This window comes from Lichenostomus cassidix, chromosome 4, assembly GCF_008360975.1.
Source record: "Lichenostomus cassidix isolate B80296 chromosome 4, HeHo_3.0, whole genome shotgun sequence".
Classification (NCBI taxonomy): domain Eukaryota; kingdom Metazoa; phylum Chordata; class Aves; order Passeriformes; family Meliphagidae; genus Lichenostomus; species Lichenostomus cassidix.
In genome coordinates this window covers 39,965,146-39,986,046 of record NC_139484.1, presented here as the reverse complement: position 1 = coordinate 39,986,046, position 20,901 = coordinate 39,965,146, and the positions used below count along the sequence as shown (strand labels likewise).

At 36.9% G+C, this 20,901-nt stretch overlaps 1 protein-coding gene and 1 long non-coding RNA gene across 5 annotated transcripts in view; one reads left to right on the top strand and one right to left on the bottom strand.

The window, feature by feature from the left end:
• The window catches only part of SORBS2 (sorbin and SH3 domain containing 2), a 205,274-nt gene that overhangs the window by 178,060 nt on the left and 6,313 nt on the right, over nt 1-20,901 (top strand). For 3 of the 4 annotated variants that reach the window (XM_085058783.1, XM_085058785.1, XM_085058784.1), the window contains 9 exons: nt 138-1,697; nt 4,261-4,352; nt 6,964-7,010; nt 8,318-8,432; nt 8,527-8,655; nt 9,861-10,064; nt 13,316-14,101; nt 15,294-15,404; nt 17,998-18,105. In XM_085058783.1, the coding sequence (XP_084914909.1) occupies nt 138-1,697; nt 4,261-4,352; nt 6,964-7,010; nt 8,318-8,432; nt 8,527-8,655; nt 9,861-10,064; nt 13,316-14,101; nt 15,294-15,404; nt 17,998-18,105 (3,152 nt within the window). The remainder of the gene's footprint in view (nt 1-137; nt 1,698-4,260; nt 4,353-6,963; nt 7,011-8,317; nt 8,433-8,526; nt 8,656-9,860; nt 10,065-13,315; nt 14,102-15,293; nt 15,405-17,997; nt 18,106-20,901) is intronic. The other variant, XM_085058786.1, reaches the window with a different exon arrangement.
• The window catches only part of LOC146438308 (uncharacterized), a 46,904-nt gene continuing 27,287 nt past the window's right edge, over nt 1,285-20,901 (bottom strand). Inside the window, exon 3 of the long non-coding RNA XR_014851736.1 lies at nt 1,285-1,346. This is a non-coding gene — a long non-coding RNA (uncharacterized LOC146438308). The remainder of the gene's footprint in view (nt 1,347-20,901) is intronic.

The following is a 20,901-nucleotide window of genomic DNA, read 5'->3' as shown; positions in this document are numbered from 1 at the left end:
ACCTAAGGTTATAGATGCAGTAATTGCTATCTCTTTTCTAGCCTTTCTAATACTTACTGATGCTAATTCCTACTTTCTCAATCTTTTAATTTCTGGCAATGTCTTTTTTTTACCATGCTGCTCTATGGATTATAAAGGTGGGGATATTAGCAAAGTATATCCATCCCTTTTAAGTTACTCGGTGCACAACCACAACACCTCAAATGAATTAGATTACTGTAGCACTTACAGACAACATTTAGCTGTTCCAAATGATTCAAGAAGGGCAATCAGCTACAAGAATGGCTGGCAAATGACTCGCCAAAATGCAGAAGTCTGGAGTAGCACAGAGGAAGCTGCTTCTCCAAAGAGGAAATCTCGAAGCTGCGATGACCTGTTAACAGATGATCACGATAGCTATCCCGATGCACAGGCCAAAGCTGAAAGCATGGGCTCTCTGTTATGTGAGGAGGACTCCAAAGAAATTTGCTCAATGAACTGGAACTCCCCATATGTTGAGGGCCGTGGCAGTGGTAGGTCAAGAGTTCGTCACAGATCTGCACACGATGCTCCAGGTTTCCTGAAGATGTACAAAAAGATGCACCGCATCAATCGCAAGGACTTGATGAATTCTGAGGTGATTTGTTCTGTGAAGTCCAGAATACTGCAGTATGAAAAAGAACAGCACAAAGGTATTCTTCAAGGCTGGAGAGAGTCTTCCACTGAGGAGGTGCCCAGAGACATGGTGCCAACCAGAATATCTGAATTTGAAAAGTTAATTCAGAAGTCAAAATCAATGCCGAACCTTGGTGATGACATGTTGTCAACTGTTACATTAGAGCCTCCTAAAAATGGCTTGTGTCCAAAGAGGAGATTTTCTATCGAATCCTTGCTGGAAGAAGACACTCCAGTCAGACATCCATCTCAGGTACAACGGAGCTACAATTCTAAAACCCTGGTGCCAATTCATATTGAAGTGACCAGTGATGAGCCACAGCGATCACATATAGATTTTTCAGACAGCGATCAAGATGGAGTGGTTTCTGATCTCAGTGACTTTATCCAGATAGAGGGTTCATCCTTTTGTAGTGAAAGTGACTTTGATCACTTTTCCTTCACATCATCTGAAAGCTTTTATGGATCAGGCCATCACCACCACCACCATCACCACCACCACAGGCATCTCATCAGCTCCTGCAAAGGGCGATGCCCAGCATCCTACACCCGCTTCACCACCATGCTAAAACATGAAAGGGCTAAGCAAGAAACCACTGAAGATCCAAGGAGACAGGAAGCAGAATCTGGCCTCTCTAAGATAGCATTCCTAGTCAGTCCAGTGCCTTTCCGGAGGAAAAAAAGTGCAGCTCCTAAAAAACACACAGAAAAGAAAAAATGCAAGTCATCTGTATTTGAAGCACTAGATTCTGCACTTAAAGACATCTGTGACCAAATTAAAGCTGAAAAAAGGCGGGGAAGCTTGCCCGACAACAGTATATTACACAGACTTATTACTGAGCTGCTTCCAGACATTCCAGAAAGGAATTCATCTCTTAAAGCTCTGAAAAAGAGTCCCACGCACCAGCCTTTTCATCCACTGCCTCAAGATGGTGCTATCCATTGTCCACTGTACCAGAATGATTGTGGAAGATTACCTCTTAGTGCCTCTTTTCCAGACATGGATGCAACTAACAACAATGATAGTGCACTGTGTTTCCCAGGTGGATTAATTTTCTTCCTCTATCCTTGTGATTGACTTATCCAACCTCACTCCCTGTGTTTCCCACCCTTTCTCATTTCACTTCGTGTCATCTATAAGAAGCTTTCATCCCACTAAATTCTTAGTGAAGGAAATAATTTTCACATAGGTGTTGAGGATAGATAAATTTGCTGTCTATTCACAAAATACAGTAATCAGGACAACTGAAGTAGCAGTGCATTTCAACTAATTGATTATTAGTTCTACTGATTATAATGATGTTATTAAGCGATGAATTCATGCATCATAAGATGCTGGTCAAACTGAAAACAGTATGCACATAACTTTTCCTTTATTACTGAGAGAAAGAATCTGCATCTGAAACATGTTGTACTATATAATTTTGTTAAATGTGATGAAAATTCTGTTAAATACTGGCTGTTAATTCTGCCAGTATCATAGAAAGTTGATTCTGTTTTCTTATCAATCCACTGCTTTGTATTACTTTTTGTGAATAGAAGTTAAGGTCATTTTAGGAAGTTTCCATTTCCACTATTCAGACAATAGTTTCCAATTTCTGTGGCAGCAAAACTAGTTTTTTTTCATAGAATTTCAATATATCTGTGAAATTTTGAGAAATTTCCTATACTCTTAGAAGGGAATTTCTCAATAATCAAAATTTCAATGAAATTGGCGGGGTAAGTATGACCAATCTGTTTTTAAAGTTACTGCTTTGTGTTGTTTGTTGCCCTGCTTCTTTTTTGTTTCTCAAAAAAAAAAAAATCCTTTAAAGATATTCTTGAAATCCCAAATGGATGTAAGAGAGAATGTTTTTAATAGATAAATTATACGATTTTTTATCAGACCTATCTTATCCTTATTATCACATACTTTGTGTAACTTTTGCAATTTGCACAATAGTAAATATGTATTTCAAGAGAAATCAGAATGGAAGCTGTTACCATCTCTTCTTAACTAGTTATAATTGATGTATTTAGAATAGAAAATTTGGTAAAAAAACAGCCATAAAATGCAGTCCAGAATTGACTTAGTCATACTTGAGGCCTGATCGTGATTAACTCTGGCAGACAGTACTACATGATAAGACTGAAGTTGTTGAAAAATGCACTGGTCACATATTATAGTTGCTAAATTAGAATTTTCCAGTCCATGAAAAGAAGGAAATCCATAGTGTAAAGTAAATGTGGATTTCTAATAGCTTCTGCAGCTATGAAGGAGCCTGGCATGAGGAAAGCAATAAACTCTGTCAACATTAATATCCCTAAAGTAGCATGGAGAATGACTAAAGCAGAATATTTCATTAGTTTCCATTAGCACCAGTGATGGCTGAGCTCTGCTTCTAATCAAAGTTCATGTTTTGTTGGATATGTGTGCATCTCTTACAGCCACACAGAGACCTGAAGGTCATAGCAGATGTGTTTGGAGTTATTTTATCTTTAGGTTTATATAGTGGGCATAGATGTTCATACAGGAATATGTGCCATATCAAGAAAGCTGTCCAGAATGTGATATAGTTGTTGGAAATTACATGCTTGCAAACAATGGCATAAATAATAAAATTCTCTCCTGTCTCTGCCTCCATTGTGTTACCAATAGCCTCAAGTTTTTGTGGCTTAGCCAACAACCAATTAGAATGGATGAGATGCTGTAGTTGGGTTTTTTTTTTTCCCACTTGTACTTCTTTAGCAATGTATGAGCTAGGTAACAACACATTGTGGGAATGAAGTAAAAGAAAGACAACCATCAATCACATGTTTCCACTAGAAAGTACCGCTGTGGTATTAGGAGACTAAAACAGTACTTCTCAGAAGTTGAGAGGCAGTTCATTTCATCCTCTGGTCTTAAATAGTTCTGTTATATTTTCATTTAACATTGGCAATTTGCAGAGCTATAGAGTCTATAAGGTTTTGATTTTATTCTTATTAAAATATGAGATATTCACCATCCTGTAATAAACTTTAGTAAACTGTGCTTTACAGAAGTCTGCCACATAGATTGGTGAGTAATGATTTGTATTCCATCTCTTAAAACAGAGTTGTTTTTATGAAGTAACATCCTTTTAAATTCCCTTGTGCTGCCCAACATGTGCCCCTGGTAAAGTAGAAATGCATCTTAGATCACTTAGGAGGGAACAATGTTTCTTCACATTTTCTCATTGAAGCATGCTTGAATCATGTGTTGTGCATGTAATTATGTGTTCATATTGTTGGCATTCCAAAACAATGTCATGCAACCTGATGAAGTCACAGTACTGCTGTCATGTCTTCCACTTGGCCCAGTAGGGGAGTATCCCTTTTTACAGTGAGGCATAAATATGTTCTCTCGATCCTCTATCATATAGTTTCGTCTGCTGTGGATCAGAGGACAGCCTTTGCCTTTGCTTAAGTGTTAGTATCATTTTTTTTCCTTTAAAGGTGCACTTAACCATCATATCATGTGCTTTTCTTTCTATTGAAGGTAACATCATAAATTTCAGTATCTTTTCACCCCCCTAAATGAAACCAGCGGCATCAGAGAATTGAATGGTTTGGTTTATCGTAGTTTCACGTAATTTCTGTTTTCAGTAGACCAGGAGTCTCCTGGAAGCTATTCTTCTACTTTCACTGATGTGGGACGATGTACTCCAAGGGAGAGAAGAGGAACAACAGACAAAGAGGTAGTGACAACAATAAATAATGCAGACAACAATAAATAATGCAGCAATATCTGTATGTAAAATTGGTAACATATTTGAGACAAGATTTGTGTTGCTTTTAAGAAACTATAATAATGCAGACCAAAGGAACAGTTACTTATCACTAGATGGGACAGCATCTTCCTTTTTCATTAAGGAGATTGGTACTTCAAGAAATTAAAATAATATCAAGCTTTGTAAGATAAGCCGTATTCTTCTGTTTATTATTAAATAGATATGGATATAAATTCATTAGTCATTGATCAGCTCTGTCAAAGCTGATTGGAGTGTGTTTGGAACAAAGAAAATGAGCAGATGTGACTGGGGAAAGGTTCTTTAGAAACCCAAAGTGTTACACAAAGAAACTGCCTTGGTAGTTTCAAAACTGATACAAAACTTCTGTATTTCACCATTATTTTTGTTTGGAAAAGGCAAGTCACTGCTGTCAGCGGATTAAACAAAACCATTTATCCTATGAACAGTCTCTAACATCTGTAGCAGTTGGTGATTGTAATTAGATACTGATTTCTTGTAGTAATGCTTTCGAAGAGGAAATAGAGGCAGGCACACCACCTTTAAAGTAACACAAAGTATCACTGAAAGTACATACTGAAAAATAAAATATATTATTCCGTATCTTAAGAATGCTTATAGATCTAGAACTATAAATGCTCTCCAAACAGAGACTGGAGATTTCATTAAATCATAAATTTCTTATAAATTAACATTTAAAAGAACTGTTAATCTACAGACCGTGGATTTTTACCTATTCCAGTTGATTTTTATTAAAGTATTGCACAGAATAATGGCAGCATAAAAGATTACTATATTTTAATTGCTAATATTTAAGATTTTGCTCTGGCCTATCTACCTTGGTAAATCGTGGTATGGTTAGAACTTAATTCAGATCCATTTACACCCCACTGACATGTTTATATTGCTGCAATTTGATTAAAAGTCTGATCTTTTTAAAAAAAGACTTCTCGTTATAAAATACAGGCTAAAAAAGTTCCAGGAGCCATATTGTATGTTTCTTTTAAAAAATCTTGTGACATAAAAAGTCATCTTTCAATTTGAAAATATGTAAAATACTTAAATTACAAGCCAGTTTTAAGACCACTTAAAAATTTTAAAAGTATGAAAGAGGAAAGGCGTATCTATTTCCAGTATGTTTTGTACATTTCAAACTATTTTGTATTTAAACAGCTCCACTGTTCTTTAAGTGTTACACCCTTTCTTCTGTTATTTGCTGTAGTAGTTGCAGTACCAGCTGTACCAAAATCAGGAAAGACAGAAAAGGTCGCAGCTACAGTTGATATGAGTATCCTCTCCTATCTAAAAGACTGTTTTTAATAACAGTAAGGAACAGAAAAATGCTTTTAAATTTAGGCTATCTTATTTGAAGGAGATCTGTAATGGAATATTGTATTAGTATTGAAAAATTCAAGTTGACAGGACCCCTAAAATAACTTTAGGGACTTTTTATTACAGTGAAGACAATTCTCTAGGTATGCTAGATTTGCTAGTCTTAAAATTACAGGAAGGGAGAGAACCCAGTCAAGAACATCGAGCCTGGAATAAAGGTAAAATGCAAAATTCAGAAGTGTCCCTTTTTATTCCTCTTATAAAATGATATGCAACCTTACACATTACAAATAGTACCTCTCAGAAATAGCATAATCAGGTCATTCCTAGAGAGACATATTTTAGAATGTGGAAAGCTTATCTGTGCAAGTACTTGCAGAGAAAGTCTACATCATTTTACCAAATACCCTCATGTGGTTCTGCTTATCACTTCTTGCACCTTCCTCTGAAGTATCTGGTGCTGGCTACTTGTCAGATGCAGACAGTCGATGAGTGAAGCTGTTGGGTCAGATCACAGTTTGTGTTTTCAGCACAGCTTTGAAAACAGTGAAAGTGTGTCAGCCACACAGGTGAGGAGACATAGGGCTATTTTACGGCTTTATTTTTGAAATAATGTTGAGCTTACACATACTTGGTAATAGAACTTGAATGTATGAAAGAAATTAAATGATGGGATTGCCTGTGATAGCAAGAGAGCTGCACAGTTATCTCAGGAGATCACCTCCAGTCCTGTGCTTTCTTAAAACTATTAATGTAATTATAGAAATCAAAAAGATTCCAACCATTTCCAGCTGTCAGAGTATATAAATGTATATAAATGTAATGCATCATTTGCAATTGAAATTAGCCTAAAGATAACAAGTTTAACACAAAAGGCACCTAAAATACAAGAGAATATTATGTGTATTTACATTGTACCTAGAGATATAGTTGCCTACAAGCTCCATTGACATAGTTAACATTTTTATTTACTTTGATACTTCTCTTAAACATAAAGATGCAAAGTAGTCTGCATTAAAATTTAGCTATTTCTGGTTTTAGAACACTGAGTCCCAAATACCTAACTGCCTTAACAAAAAAGCCGTATATTTAATTGCCTGTTTCTGCAAGAACCACTGTAAAGCTCATCCTTTTCTTTTTGGCTCTTGGTCACCTTTTTAAAAGTTGAAACACATTCATCATATTGGAATAGTACCTGAATGTATTAATCACTTTGCCTGTTTTTCAGAAACTGCCAGCTAGAGCTGTATACGACTTTAAAGCTCAAACTGCTAAGTAAGTACTGGACTTTTGTTCATTTAAGAATTCGTAATTCAAGCAGACTCTTTCTACCACTTAAATGGTGTTTGAGCCAGTTGCAACAGTACATGGCCATGGAGACAAGGACCCTGCCTGCTGTCACAGTAGTCCCCACATTAACAAACTGTGTGAGAGGTTATTTTGTAATAAAAATGTCGTAAATTATTATATTCTCCATTGTATCTGTTTGAACACATGAATAGCTGTGCATCTTCAGCCCTCTGGAGCACAGGGTATGAGGGACACCCACTGAATGCTTTGTTTGTGAATTACATTTAGGTGACAGAGGGTGAAGTGCTTAAAATAGTGTCATAGATAATAAGTTTATCAAAAGTCTGCATAATGCTTCAGCATCTTCCTGTCTGTCTTAAAACACACAGACTTTCTGCAGGATGTGACATAACACATACCACCACAAAAAGCAGTAGTCCATAACAAAATCAAGATTAGGAACCACTGATTTAGGATATGAGAGAGTCAAAGTAGAGTGTCTACATTTCATTTCTGCTGGTGTTCCAATGATCCAGTTTAAACAATCTTTAAATATTCCAAACATTGATACTAGAATTACATTAGCTGTGTCTAGGACAAAATTCACAACTGAAATTACCAGAACAGCACATTAGCTCTTGAAAAACCAAATGGATGCTAAAGCAAAGAGCTCCCAAGGCAGGATCTGAAAATGTCCTTAATTATTTTAATAATTCCCTTTTTTTTGTGTCCAACAATTAACATATCACCGTCTCTGAATATCAAGAAATGGTGAGAACATAATCCTGTCTTCTTCACGCTTCTGAATAGCGGTCATGAAAAAAAATGCATAGAGCAGAAGCACACCAAGCTGTTGTGCTGCAAAAAGATAGTGATAGGCCATAAAGACATGGGATGTACTCTGATTTCTCTACTGACTTCATAAAAAATATGCCAAATACCCCTCTGATGCCTGTCATAAAAGCAGTACTTAAACAGGTGATCCAAAAGACATCATATTTGCATGCAGACATCATACTGAGTGCTCTGGTAGTAACTAACAATACTTCCATAGAATCACAGTGTAAAACAGGCCTATGTAACATACAGGTACTACATGGGATTCATAAATGTAATTTAATTTTATAGGGTATGATCAATTGGTAAATGTATCATGGCTGTGACATTTTTTCTTCAAATGTTTAGTTGTTACATTCTGTTTCAGTTCCAAACTGTAAATATCTCTGGGACCCTGCAGAGAGAAGAGTTAAATGTTAAGCTATAAACATCTGATATAAATAAATTTGTTACAGAGAGCTGTCCTTTAAGAAAGGAGATACTGTCTATATCCTCAGGAAAATTGATCAAAACTGGTATGAGGGTGAGCACCATGGAAGAGTTGGAATATTCCCAATTTCTTATGTTGAGGTTTGTTCTCTGTTTTAATTCCTTTTATTAATTTCAGTAATAGGTCCACAAACCACATGAGAATGATGAAAATCTGTTGGGTTTTTTTCCTTAGAAACTTTCTCCCCCAGAAAAAGCACAGCCTGCCAGGCCACCTCCCCCTGCACAGATTGGAGAGATTGGAGAAGCTGTTGCCAAATACAATTTCAATGCAGATACAAATGTGGAGTTGTCACTTAGAAAGGTACAGTTGAAAATCATCTTCCATCCAAATACCATTATAGTGTCTCCTGCTACACAGAATCAATATATAGGTAAATACTTTGCTTTGGTGCACTCTGCATTCAAGATTTGCATGCACAAAGCAATGCCATGGTGGCAAACTCTAACATAATACCATATTGGCTTGCAGTCTTTGTCAGCTACCTGCAAAGAGTATAAATGTGTCTTTAATTTGGATTGTGGCAGATTAGCATATGCAATCATTTGGTTTTTACTCATTTAAAACTAGTAAATGTTAAAGAGGTCTAAAAAAACCCCAGGAACAGGAACTTGGAGAAATTAGGGGTTGGAAGTAATTTGCTGTTTTATTTCTTTTTAAAATTAGCTTTTGTGTTTATTGTGGTGATCATAATCTTGACAGCCTAGTTTTGATTTGTTTGAAAAGTTGACTTGCACTGGTCTTCTTTTGTTCTATCTTACTGAAGACAGTTGTAGTGAACTCCACAGATCAACTACAGAAACAAAATCAAAGAAACCCAAGAGAATGCAACACTAATAGGCAAGGATTTGTTGCAAAAAGACACACAGTGAAAAGCACATCATGTAAAAAAAAGAAGGGTGTAGCTCATGAAGTAAAAAGTTTGAATATAAAATTTATGTTTTCCATTTTAATTTTTACCATCTCTGGAAACAATGAGACCCTGCCCATTTTACACAGGAAAAGCACTTCTTTCTCTCAAATTTCTGTTAGACTCACTTTTTAGTTTTCTACCTCCACTTATTCCAGTTTCACTGATAACAAAGCACTTGCATGGATTTCTTTGTTTAACTCATCACTCTTAAGAAAAAATGGGCGTAGCAGTCACTGTTGCATATTACATTTGGGGCATTAGCTAGTAGTTTGGCCAAAAATTAAAACAGATTATGTTCCAAAGAAAAGTGTTAATGTTAATCTCCCAAGCAAGAAGACAAGTCTACATGAGATTCCCTTGTGATAAAACAACAGCATTTTCAGTCCATGCCTAACCCCTCATTTTACTGGGATGGTAGTTTGATACATGGTTATTATCAATGGGAGGAGAAAAAGGAAAATGGATATGATACTCAAGACTGATGGGGAAACAGCACTGCAGAGAAAATACTACTATATGTTAAAACAATACCTGTTATGCACAAAATTAACTTTCAATGTATGTGCTGATAACTCATTTTCATAATGCATTTCAGGGAGACAGAGTAATTCTTCTTAAGCGAGTTGATCAAAACTGGTATGAAGGTAAAATACCAGGAACCAGCAAACAAGGCATCTTCCCTGTTTCCTATGTAGAAGTCATCAAAAAGAATCCATCAAAAAATGCTGATGATTATCCTGACCCTCCAATACCCCAAAGCTATTCTAGTGACAGAATACACCATTTAAGTTCAACTAAGGTAAGGATTTTCTGATGTTAGCTGCCATCCCTAGAGTGGGTTTTGAAGGACTTGTATTTTTTTGTTTACATAATACATAACTTAGGCATTAAGTACACAAGATTTTCTTTCTTATGCAGGTAGAATTGCATTACTATGTTGTTAATAAATTATTTTTAATAGACAGGTGTGTCTCATATTCTGACAGGATTTATGCTCTTTTCTTCATTGGCTATTACATTGTTGATAGTAGAGCCAGGCAAAACTAAGGCAGAAAAGTCAGCAGAGAAAAATTTATTTAGGAATCTTAGCAAGAATTTGAGCACTAAGGGTATGTTTAGCAGACTTTTAATAGTACACTGTGAAGACATTCTCATAACACATCTGTCCTAAAAGTTCCATAAGTATGCAGGACACAGCTTGCCAGGACCAGTTCTGTACATTTTGAAGCAAAGGAGAGCAGCCAGTGATTCTGTACTAAAACCTCCCTCCTTTTGCCGTTCAGAGTCTAGGAGGAGGCTGTTGGTACATTCTTTGGAGTGGTACAGACTGACAGTGTTGTTTCATTTAGTAGTGAGATGATTGTCAACACATTGTCAATGAACTTGGATTCAGACCATTATGGTTGTATATTTTTCACACCCAGTGTATGTCATAGGTTCTTAATTGTTTTCCTTCCTAGTCTAGATAGCCACCACAAATCACAGTTCAGGATGGTGCAGAAAGATTTCTGTGTTCTGCTTTAGCATTCACTTGTGAGGCTTCGCAGTTACCTTTGCAGGGAACATAACATTTTTGGCAGTGATAGAAACTAAGGAAGTTTCTGCATAAAAACTGTGCTTAGAATCAACATGTTATCAATTATTTTGAACACTCAGGATGGAAACTTCTCTAGATCTTCCTCTTTACCTTTATTGTTTATCTCTTCAGCATGGGCAGAGGGTTTTGGGTGTAATTATAAACCTCTTATCCTGCTATTAATCCATGCTTCATTTGGTTTTGTCCCCTTTCTACTTCTGTCTACTTACAAACTTGGTGGTCATCCATATACTTCAACTTTGAAATAAGTTCCACAGTTACTTACTGCTTTGTGGTTGTAAAAAGCTATGAAAAGATGTCATTTATAGGCAGTGGTAGCCTCTGAGAATATTACTTATGACTAAAGATTAGTTGGTTTGGGACAGTTGCTAGAACAGGACTTGTCTGGTTTTCCAGAACAACACAGAACAAGATCCTCTCTCTTCTATTCCCACAAAACTGTTCAAGTAGCATCAAATTCTGTAGCTGCCAACTGAGGTATTCATAAGCTAGGGCCCCTTATTGTTACAGGAATCCAGAGGGTTCTGAAGGCAAGTCAAGAATATGAAACAGCTTAAGTTCTCCATATTCTGGACACACCTCTCCCCATTTTCTTTGGAGCAGGCTTGTCTCTAAGGTATCCTGCTAAAGCTCCATAACCCTTGTTGAGCACAGGTGATGCTTCAGAGCATTTACATACATTTACGTACATAGAACTATCCTGCTGCTATTATTAAGTTAGGTATTACTAAATTAGCTCAGGAGAGAAGGAAATTCGTAGAACCCTTCTTTTTAACACAGGATATTACTTCAATAATCAAGTTTTTAAAAAAAAAACAACAAAACCACCAACTTCTACTGAGACCCTTAAACAGACATCTTTTTTTCTGAATTCAACTGTATTCAGAAATGTCAATACCATGGAGAAGACATGTTGTTCCTGACTACCTAGAAGAATTTCAGCAGTCCTGAAGGTGTTCTAGAGTTTACCACACTTTCTGATATCACTTTCCCTATTCCTTTGGAGTTTTTTACCACATATCACTCCTTATTGCTAGAGCAATTGCACTAAACTTCTCTGGCCTAATGGCAATAAAATAGATAAGCAATACAAGTCATGAGTAAGTTTTACTTTCTGTAACTTGGCCTAATTCATCTATATCTTTAGATCTAGTGTGGCTTATAGCCATGGGAAAGTAAAAATGGTGAAGTCTCTTCAGCAGTATTATTGACCTTAAAACCATAGGTTAGGAGCCTTTGTTTAAGAGGAAAGATATGGGAAAGAGACTGAGTATTGCTGTAACAGCCTAGTTCTGTTTTAGCAGACTGTGTTGTATCAGTCCATACTGTTTACTTTGGTACATAAGACTCTGTAACAACAGTTTGTCTAACTATAATATAAAGATATTTGCCTCAAGAAAACTCAAGCAGAAGGTAAGTAAACTGACCTTCCAGTTCTGCAACATTAATGTAGACTTCTGAAATTATTTTTCTCTATTACATTAATACTTAAAGTCTGTGGTAGTCCAGATAACTTACAGGTATACATCTAATTATTGTGGATAGTTTTAACAATGAGATCAAAATATTTTTTGCTCAATTTTAATTTTGGGGATTAATAGTTACAAAAATGCATTTTCAGTATTTACTGAAGCAATGGATATCTACTGATGCTGTGTACGTATGACTCACCACTCTCTCATTCTTAGAAAAGGACATTTCTTTTACCAGAAGGATACTTCAATCAATATTGTGTAACGGTACTCAAGGCCTACTGTTGTGTACTGTGCTGTCACTATTTTAAAAGCATTGTTGACTGCCTACGTCCACTTTAAATTGAATGTACCTTTCACAAATGTTGACATAATTTTGAACTAGTAGGGTTACTTTTGAAAAACAAATGCATTCTGTAGCTGCTTATGCCTTAATAAAAGTATGCAATGTATTAAAGATGTTTCTTAAACATTTACTCAGAAGTGCTAAGAAAAAGCAGAAGTATTAATAGTTGAATAATTAGAAATTACCTCTGTTGTTATACTGGGAAAGAAGTATTTAATGACACCTGAAGTGTACTTCTGAAAATGCTATTCTCAAAATAATAGTAATGGTTTGGGAAAATTTCATTAATATTAATTGTATGATTTAATAACCTGTGACAGGCTCACTAACAGAGCACCATAAGTAACATAACTTTAGCAGATCAAATGCAGTTGCCTTCATGAATGTAATGGTTCAGATCTGTCTTAATGTTTGACATTTATGCCCTAAGCCAGAACCTGATACAGTTTCATGTTTCAAATGTCTTTCCTGCTGTTCTGATTCATGTAGTAGTGATTTCAGACACTCATGGTCACTGAAATTGTACCCTCTAATTCAGATGATGGCACAGACATTTTTCTTTTCCAGTTTACTCATATCCTAATTTTCTGTCATGCTTATCTGTTTCAATTCCCTTGTTTTTCTTCTTTTTGAAGTTGCCTTCCAAAGCACTGACCCCACTTTCCAGACAAGTTTCCTCCTCTTGGTCACACATTGATCAAAAGATTCTCCAGGCTGCCTCTAGTGACTTGTTTTCAAGGACTGTTGGTTTTTCACCTTCAAGAGTGTGCAACTTAAGTTCTCCATCAGTTCCAGACAGTTTTCTTTGTGACTTAGAAGAACTCAATTCTTTGGCATTAGCAACCTCCCAGACTGTAGCAATCTCCCCAGATAATTGCATTCACCATGTTAAGGATGGTCACTTTATGCCAAATACAGAGGTGTCTCTCAGCTCTCCTACAGCTCTTCCTCTGTCCTTTCTTGTATCTCCCTCTGTCTCATCTTCAGCCAGCTCATCTCATGACATAGCATATAAGCATGTCAGCAATACCAAGTCAGGAAAAGACAAAGACTTAGAAGGCATAATTGACCCTTTAGTTATTGAAGTACCTAGAGATTTGTCAGATACTACAGTGGAAGGTGAACGTGGCACTATCCCTAACATCCCTTCATTATATGAAGGAGGTTCTGTGTCCAGAGTGCTAGCTACAACTGCTGGCAATGAAGAGGAAATCTGTACTGCAGATCTGTTACTTAATATAGAGGAGCAGTCAGAACCTCAAGAATCAGATTTCTACGGAGGAGCACAAGACACAAAAGAAGAACTGACAAGACTGTATATAGAGGAGGATCTGGTACATGACAATTTAGAATTCCCAATAGCAAGTGGAGAAGATTTTATGGATTGTTATGAAGGATGCACTTCACCAAATATTGATAAGGTATTTTAATTCTGACAACCCTGACTTCTGTGTTCAGATAACTTTCAGTATAATTGTTCTCTGCCTTGCCTTGTATTTACATGTGTGTATTGTGCATAGGCACAATTTTAGACAATTGCATTCAATAAAATTAAGCTCTGAGCAAGTTGGTTTAGTGAAAGGTCTCCCTGCCTGTGGCTGGGATGTTGGAACTAGATGATCTTTAAGGCCCCTTCCAAACCAAACCATTTTATGATTCTAGGATTAAAAATTGTCAGCATTAGGGGTCAGTCCCTTCTCAGAAGCAGGCATATGCACCATTGTAAATTCTATGATCCATCAATTGTGCAGGACTTTTCTCTCCTGTCCTTATTGGTTGCTGAGGAGATTCTCATGTGGAAAGCCACTGAACCATTATGTGCTGCCCCTTTTGAGAGAGAGGCCCCAGCAAGAAATGCTGTCAACAGCTTCCAGAGGGAGGGACATGTGCCTCCTGCAGAGACTCTGTGGTTTGTGCTTCACATGTGTCACTTCACTAGCTGATATATTTATAGCAAGCTCTGTTACGAGAATCTGACTAACAGTAACAGATCAGATTATGTTTGGCAGTTAGACAAATGCTTCCTCCTGAAGCCCTCCCCAGTTCCTCTTTGGGACAGTGCATCACTGAATTATCCCAAATGTATGCTGGCCATTAAATGCCACAATATCACAACACAGTTTGTGTGGTTTGTAGGCAGAGTTTTAGAATAGCTTTCTTTCTGTCCAGCACTTACTTGAACTGACTATTCAGGCAGTTGCTTTGACTGTCAACATGTAAGTGAGGTGCTTAGAACAATATATTTTAGGCCAAATGTTAAATTTTGCAGGCTACCTCTAGCCTTAAATTACTGAAAAACACAGGAGAAAAACGTAAGAATAGAGGTGAAATTGGTGGCCACAAAAACCAAATTTTTAATGCTTTCTGAGGCAAGAAATTTCTTCCAGAAAACTAGATGACTAATAATATTGGCATAAGATTTGTGATTGTTCTGGTTAGTTACATGTCTCCTTACTGAGCATTTGATCTTTCAGCTGATTTCATAACAGTTCTATAGCACAGTTACTTCTCATCTTTCTTAAACATTTAAGCCAGCTCTGCTTTCTGGGGGAACATCAGGAGACTGATCCTCTTTTCCATCTTTCTTCTAATCTTCCATTTCCCTCTGCCAAGGCACCTACTTCCCACTCTGTTCCTACAACATCCCTGTCTACTGCTTCCCTCTCACCTCCTCTCCTCTCTAAACCCTTACATCAGCAGGAGAAAGACTCACCACAGTTAAAGGTAACTGCACCTCTTGAATATGGATTGTTGCAAATTTTCGTGTCTAATTTAAATAACTGCAAGGCTAACACTGAGTTTGGTCTTCTCAGATGCACTGTTTTCTTTACTAATATTAAATAACATAACAAATCGAGTATTAAGATAGGCTTTTTTCAAATGAAACACAAGGTAAAACTATAACCATTATGATACAATTAAATAGCTTAAGGAGATACCAATGATAGGAAAGCAGAAAGCCTTCAAATCCATTTCAGGTCCATACCAGGACAGCAATGTAACTTATTTAATTGAATGAAACAGGACTGTATTCAAGTATGCAGAAACCAGATAACATTTGTGTTTCTGTTTTCAATTTCAATACAAATCCTGGGAGAACAGTCATAAATTTCACAGTGAAGCACCACTGCAGAGGGTCATGTTCTAAATACCAATTCTGTTAGTCAAGGACTGGACAAAGATTATTCCCTCTTCAGGACTACAGTTTGTGTCAGCATTGAAGTTCTCTGGCAGAAAAATGAAAACTTGCTCTAGAAAGACAAAGTTAATTTCCAGTGCTGACTTCCAGAAGATTCATTTGCTCATGAAAAGGAGAAAAAGTCATGTAAAGAGAAACTATCCTAGAAAAGCGATCATTACATATATGTCAAAATTACCCTCCTTTCTTTTTTTCTTTCTTTTTTCTTTCCTTTGTATTTTTTTTTTGGTTGGTTTGTTTTTAATATCTACCGTATCTTACAATGTGCATTCCCAGCAAACACAGACATAATGGACTTAAAGAAGTCTTAAGATCAACAGATCTGTTGGGTTTATTCTGAAGTAGGGAAGAGACATAAGGCTTCTTTCCAGAGCATGGAATGTGTCATGAGTTTAGGTTTGTTCCACCTCAAAGAAGAGGTAAAACAGAGTACTGCACTTATTTCTGCAGCTTTTAATAGCTAAGCAGTAGGTACAGTGCTTTTGGTGCTTTTGCTTAGCCTAATCAGAAAAATTAAGAACATTCCTCATGTACCCTGAAATTCTTTTTAGGTGACCTTTATATTCTTTGCCCTTATTTGAGCAAGTTGTGTTAACCAGAGCTGAAAGTAAATAGAGGGAATATATGTTTTGAGAGTTAAAAGCTCTGCCCCAGGGAACCTCCAAGGCAGTGTAGTTCTCTCAATTGGGCAAGGCAGGAGGCAAGACACCAAGAACCATGGGCATGACTCCATCCTCCAGACACAGGAGCCTGAGAACTATGAACTAAAGGTCTGTGGTCTTGTTACAGAGTTCTAGCTCTTAATTATTGTTTTCAAACCATTTTTAATCTGGATTATTTTTTAAATCTAAGGAACAGGTTCCTTTATAAACTTAATCAGTATAGACTTACCTATTTGAAAATTGTCAAAATAATTGGATACACTCCTACCAATGACAGATACTTTAATCAGTCAACACTGATTACATTGCCAGAGTTGGATTAAAATACAGTATAAAGTATAACCAGGTTTTGGCTGTCATAATTTCTTCCTATTCAGTCTACAGGCTGGGTTTGAGAAGACAGGACAATTCCTATCTTCTTTTTGTGCATGTTGTTCATGATTAAATTCTGCTCTCAACTGCCATAGCAGAAAGAGCAAAACATTTTGAAGAATCCGGTATCACAGGTAAAGGGAGGTTTTTCAGAGAGTTCTTGAAATGGTATACTGATACTTCAGTAATTTTTGTTAATTTAAAAATACATATATATATATTTGGTATGGGATTCAAAACTAAAGCATGACCAGGGATGTGGGAAATGGAATACAAGGAGCTATGGGTGGGAAGTGTCACTTTGCACTGTGTTAGTGGGAGGGATGCGTCGTCCAAATGAAGAAGTCTGAAGACACATCCTAAGGAGAAATGCTGACATTTTTCTGCCTCCTTGGCCTCTCTTGGTATCTTTTTTTGTTGCTCTTACTCACCCCTCTCCTAAGAGAGAGTTTTTTGTTTAGCCACATTCTCCTGACAGTCACAAATACCTGAGAAAATGTTCCTAATATAGCACTACAGTCTCCTCCCATTCCCCCCAACACACCCCTGCCCATGAGAATTTGCTGCACACACACCCCTTAAGAACTGAATTCTGACAAACATGAATCTGATTTGTTATGATGCTAACAAAATTAGAATACTTTCATGAAGTACTTTCCACCACGTATTTACTTGCTTTCTACGTGGGAATCCAAGGAGTGTGTTCTGTTTAACAGCAAGGAATGACATTTGCCATTGATATTTCTAAGGTAGCATTTCTCGTCTGTGCTGTTGAGGTTTTCTGTGTTACTGAGCTACTTCAGTGGATACCCATGCAATAACTGTTCCAACTGCATATGCTATGTGTGATTAATCTTTTAAGTGTAACATGTAAGGGCATGTGCCAGGGCAGCAAACCCTTGGATAAAGAAGATAGTGGTAGCAATGAAAATACTGTATACTAATAGTACCCTTTCTTCTACCTGTACCAGTTGCTTTTTATTATCAGGAAAAGCATGTCTGATTTGCATGTATGAATGAAGCAACAAAAATCCCATGATGCTTCATTCTTAAACACTTGACAAAGTTTTTGTGGTTCTTCTAGGCTAATTTAAAGAGGGACATATTTGTTATGGGTAAACCTCCTCGTAGCCCAGTGATGACTAAGAGATCCTGCTGCTCACCTGTCAGAGGTCACAGCTATTCACACAGGGTATGGTACTGGATGCCCAGTGTGCAATTCCATGGACAGCATTTCCATGGACAAGGAGCTCAATGTCTAGTCTTTCAGTATTTTGCTTTTACCCAAGTGTCCCAATACTATCAGTATGCTGTGTTTTCTTCCTGTTGTGCTTCTGTGCTATGGCTGAGTAAAGACAACAGGTCTGTGTGTGCCTGAACTTATTGTAAATCCATTAATGTATTGTACCTCTGCAGTACTGCATGGTATTTCCAGTGCTACAAGATGTAAGAGATCAAAGTTCTTTGTATTTAGTCTGGTTTTAATAAAATTACTCCTCTCTTTCAAAACATATTTAGTTTATTAAAATCAGAGTCAAAAATTTATACTTCATTGCATGTATACAGGCTTTTGCATGTATACAGACTGAACTTTTGGTTTTGAATCCATGTCCTTCTTTTCAGAATGTTTTGCTCCTGCTATATTTTTTTCACTCAATACTGTCCTCTTTATCCAGCACTGTCATTCCAGATTTTAATACTCATTAACCTTTCCCTTCTTATCTGTAATATAACTGTAACACAACTCTAATATTTTTACCTAGCCAGAAAGTCAGGTTGTTTAGAGTTTGCATGGATTTTGCTCAAAAAGGTGATCTACATTATGAAAAAGGGGAAGGGGAAAAAAAAGTCAAACAAACACAAAAACCCCACCCTCAATCTAAGCTATATGAAAATGGGAATTTAGGGCTAATGTTTTATGTTCCATTCAGGATTTAATTGTCCTTTGCATTGGTTTCTTCACATTTAGCTTCTAAAACTGTTAACGGGATGAATTGTTTTCTATGCTGTTGCTGATGGTTTTAGGTGATCATCTTTCTGGTGCCTTCCTTTTTAAAACTTGAATTTTAGTTTAAGATATGCATGTTTGTGTAACTTTCAAAGTGTTATCTTTTTGGCAGGCCTCTGTTTGCTTCCAGGGATGAGGGGACAGTGCTTTCTTCATTAATGAAGAGACAGTTCAATCCTAGGAAGGCCAGGATTCTTGAAGTAGCAGACAAACACCATCTCACAGAAAGTCCAACTAGGAATGAGGGCAGTAAAAAAGGGATTAAAGCCCTATTTCAATTTTGCACATTTCTCCAAATGAAGGACATGTAATCAGTATATTAAGAGGAGTGTATTGGTCAATGTGTAGTGTATTTATGCCTTTAATTCCAGAAGTACAAAAGCACATATCATGCACCTAATTTGCATACTCAGGACTCTACAGAACTTTTATATGCAAGTGTAGTATCAATCATGCATGAAAATCAGGCATATAACTGGGACCATTAACTTGATGGCACACTTTTTAATGTTTTTGGGATTAGGACGTGCAATATTTCCCAGGAAATAGGATAGTCTAGTAAACTGAGGTACAGTTGAAAACTAGAAATCTTTGCAGAAGTCCCTTGTCTACCCAATGCCACTGTATGGGAGAATGAGAGCTTAGGGAAGGAAACCAGGGAGAAAGCTTCTGGATGTCAGCTGGGGTATTATTGTGGAATGCATCCAAATAGAGAGCAAGCTCCAAGGTCCCCCTGTTCAGACATACCACCAAGAACTTCACCCTATTTCTCCAAGATAGTAATTTTGTCAGAAGATTGTTTTCTCTGGGGCAATAACATAGAGTAGAAAATCATGAGTCACCTTGTTTCTTTTCTGTTTCTACAGTAGTTAATTGGCAATAAAACATTTTATTAAGCATATGCAGAAAAAGAACAAAATAATAACCTACCCAGTTTATTCCTGGCTTGGTATTACATTTGAAGCATTAAATCATTTGTAGCATTGTTTAGGACTTTTACTTCCATTGTTTATAGGAAAAGTCCATAACCTCGGTTGAGTTCGTTTGCATCTCTGACTGTCTTTGGCATTCAGCTCAGTTACAGACCTGATGAAAGATTAGCAGCAACTAAGGTCAGATTCCAGTCTAAATACAAAGCATTCTGACTATTCTCCTTTTGCTTGAAAAGCCAGCCATCAAAGGAGGTTTACTGAGAACTGTTTAATTTGCAATCTTTACTGTTTGTTCTTTGGTAAAAATTATCCATCTTTCTTGTACACTGGCAGGGGAGAGTTAAGTGAGGGAGAGAAGACAGTAAAGAGTATAAACATTTTCTTTTACTTTGAAAATGTCATTCCCACCTAGCATTCAATATTTAAATTAATTTTTAAAGAAATTCTGTATTCTACCTGCCTGCAAAATTAGGGACCTTTTAGAAGTTATATTCAATAGACTGTAAAGATAAAGTACAGACTGTTCACAATATTTTCTGCACATAGTCATACAAACTGCTGAAAAGAAATTTTACTTAATTCATGTGGAGATGTTGAGAGGGAAAAGGGGGAAAGAAACCTAACGATCTCCATCCTGTGCTTTGCCATTCAATTTTTGTGATCAGCCTGTGGATCGTTTTCTGTTGCCTTCTCTCTTGGAAAACTGTATCATCTTCAAGAGTGATAAAAGAGTGACTGAAGTTCTCCCAAGAGAGAAGCATGGGGCAATAAGACAAATTCCATGGCTTAAAGATCAGGTTGCAATTTAGTCAGTTCATGAAAGAAGGTGCTATAAGCAGTGTTTGATATCCACACTCCCAAAACAGATATGGTTCCCAGACTTGTCTCTACAGCATGACCAGAGGGCATCCTCAGTCAACAGAGAATATGATCCCTGCTCATATCAAGAGCTTTCCTAAGCAGCTGCTCCTGCACTTTCTGGCCACAGCCAGATTCTAATCAGTATAAGCCAATGACTCTCTAAGCAGGATATGTTTCTCTAGAAGGT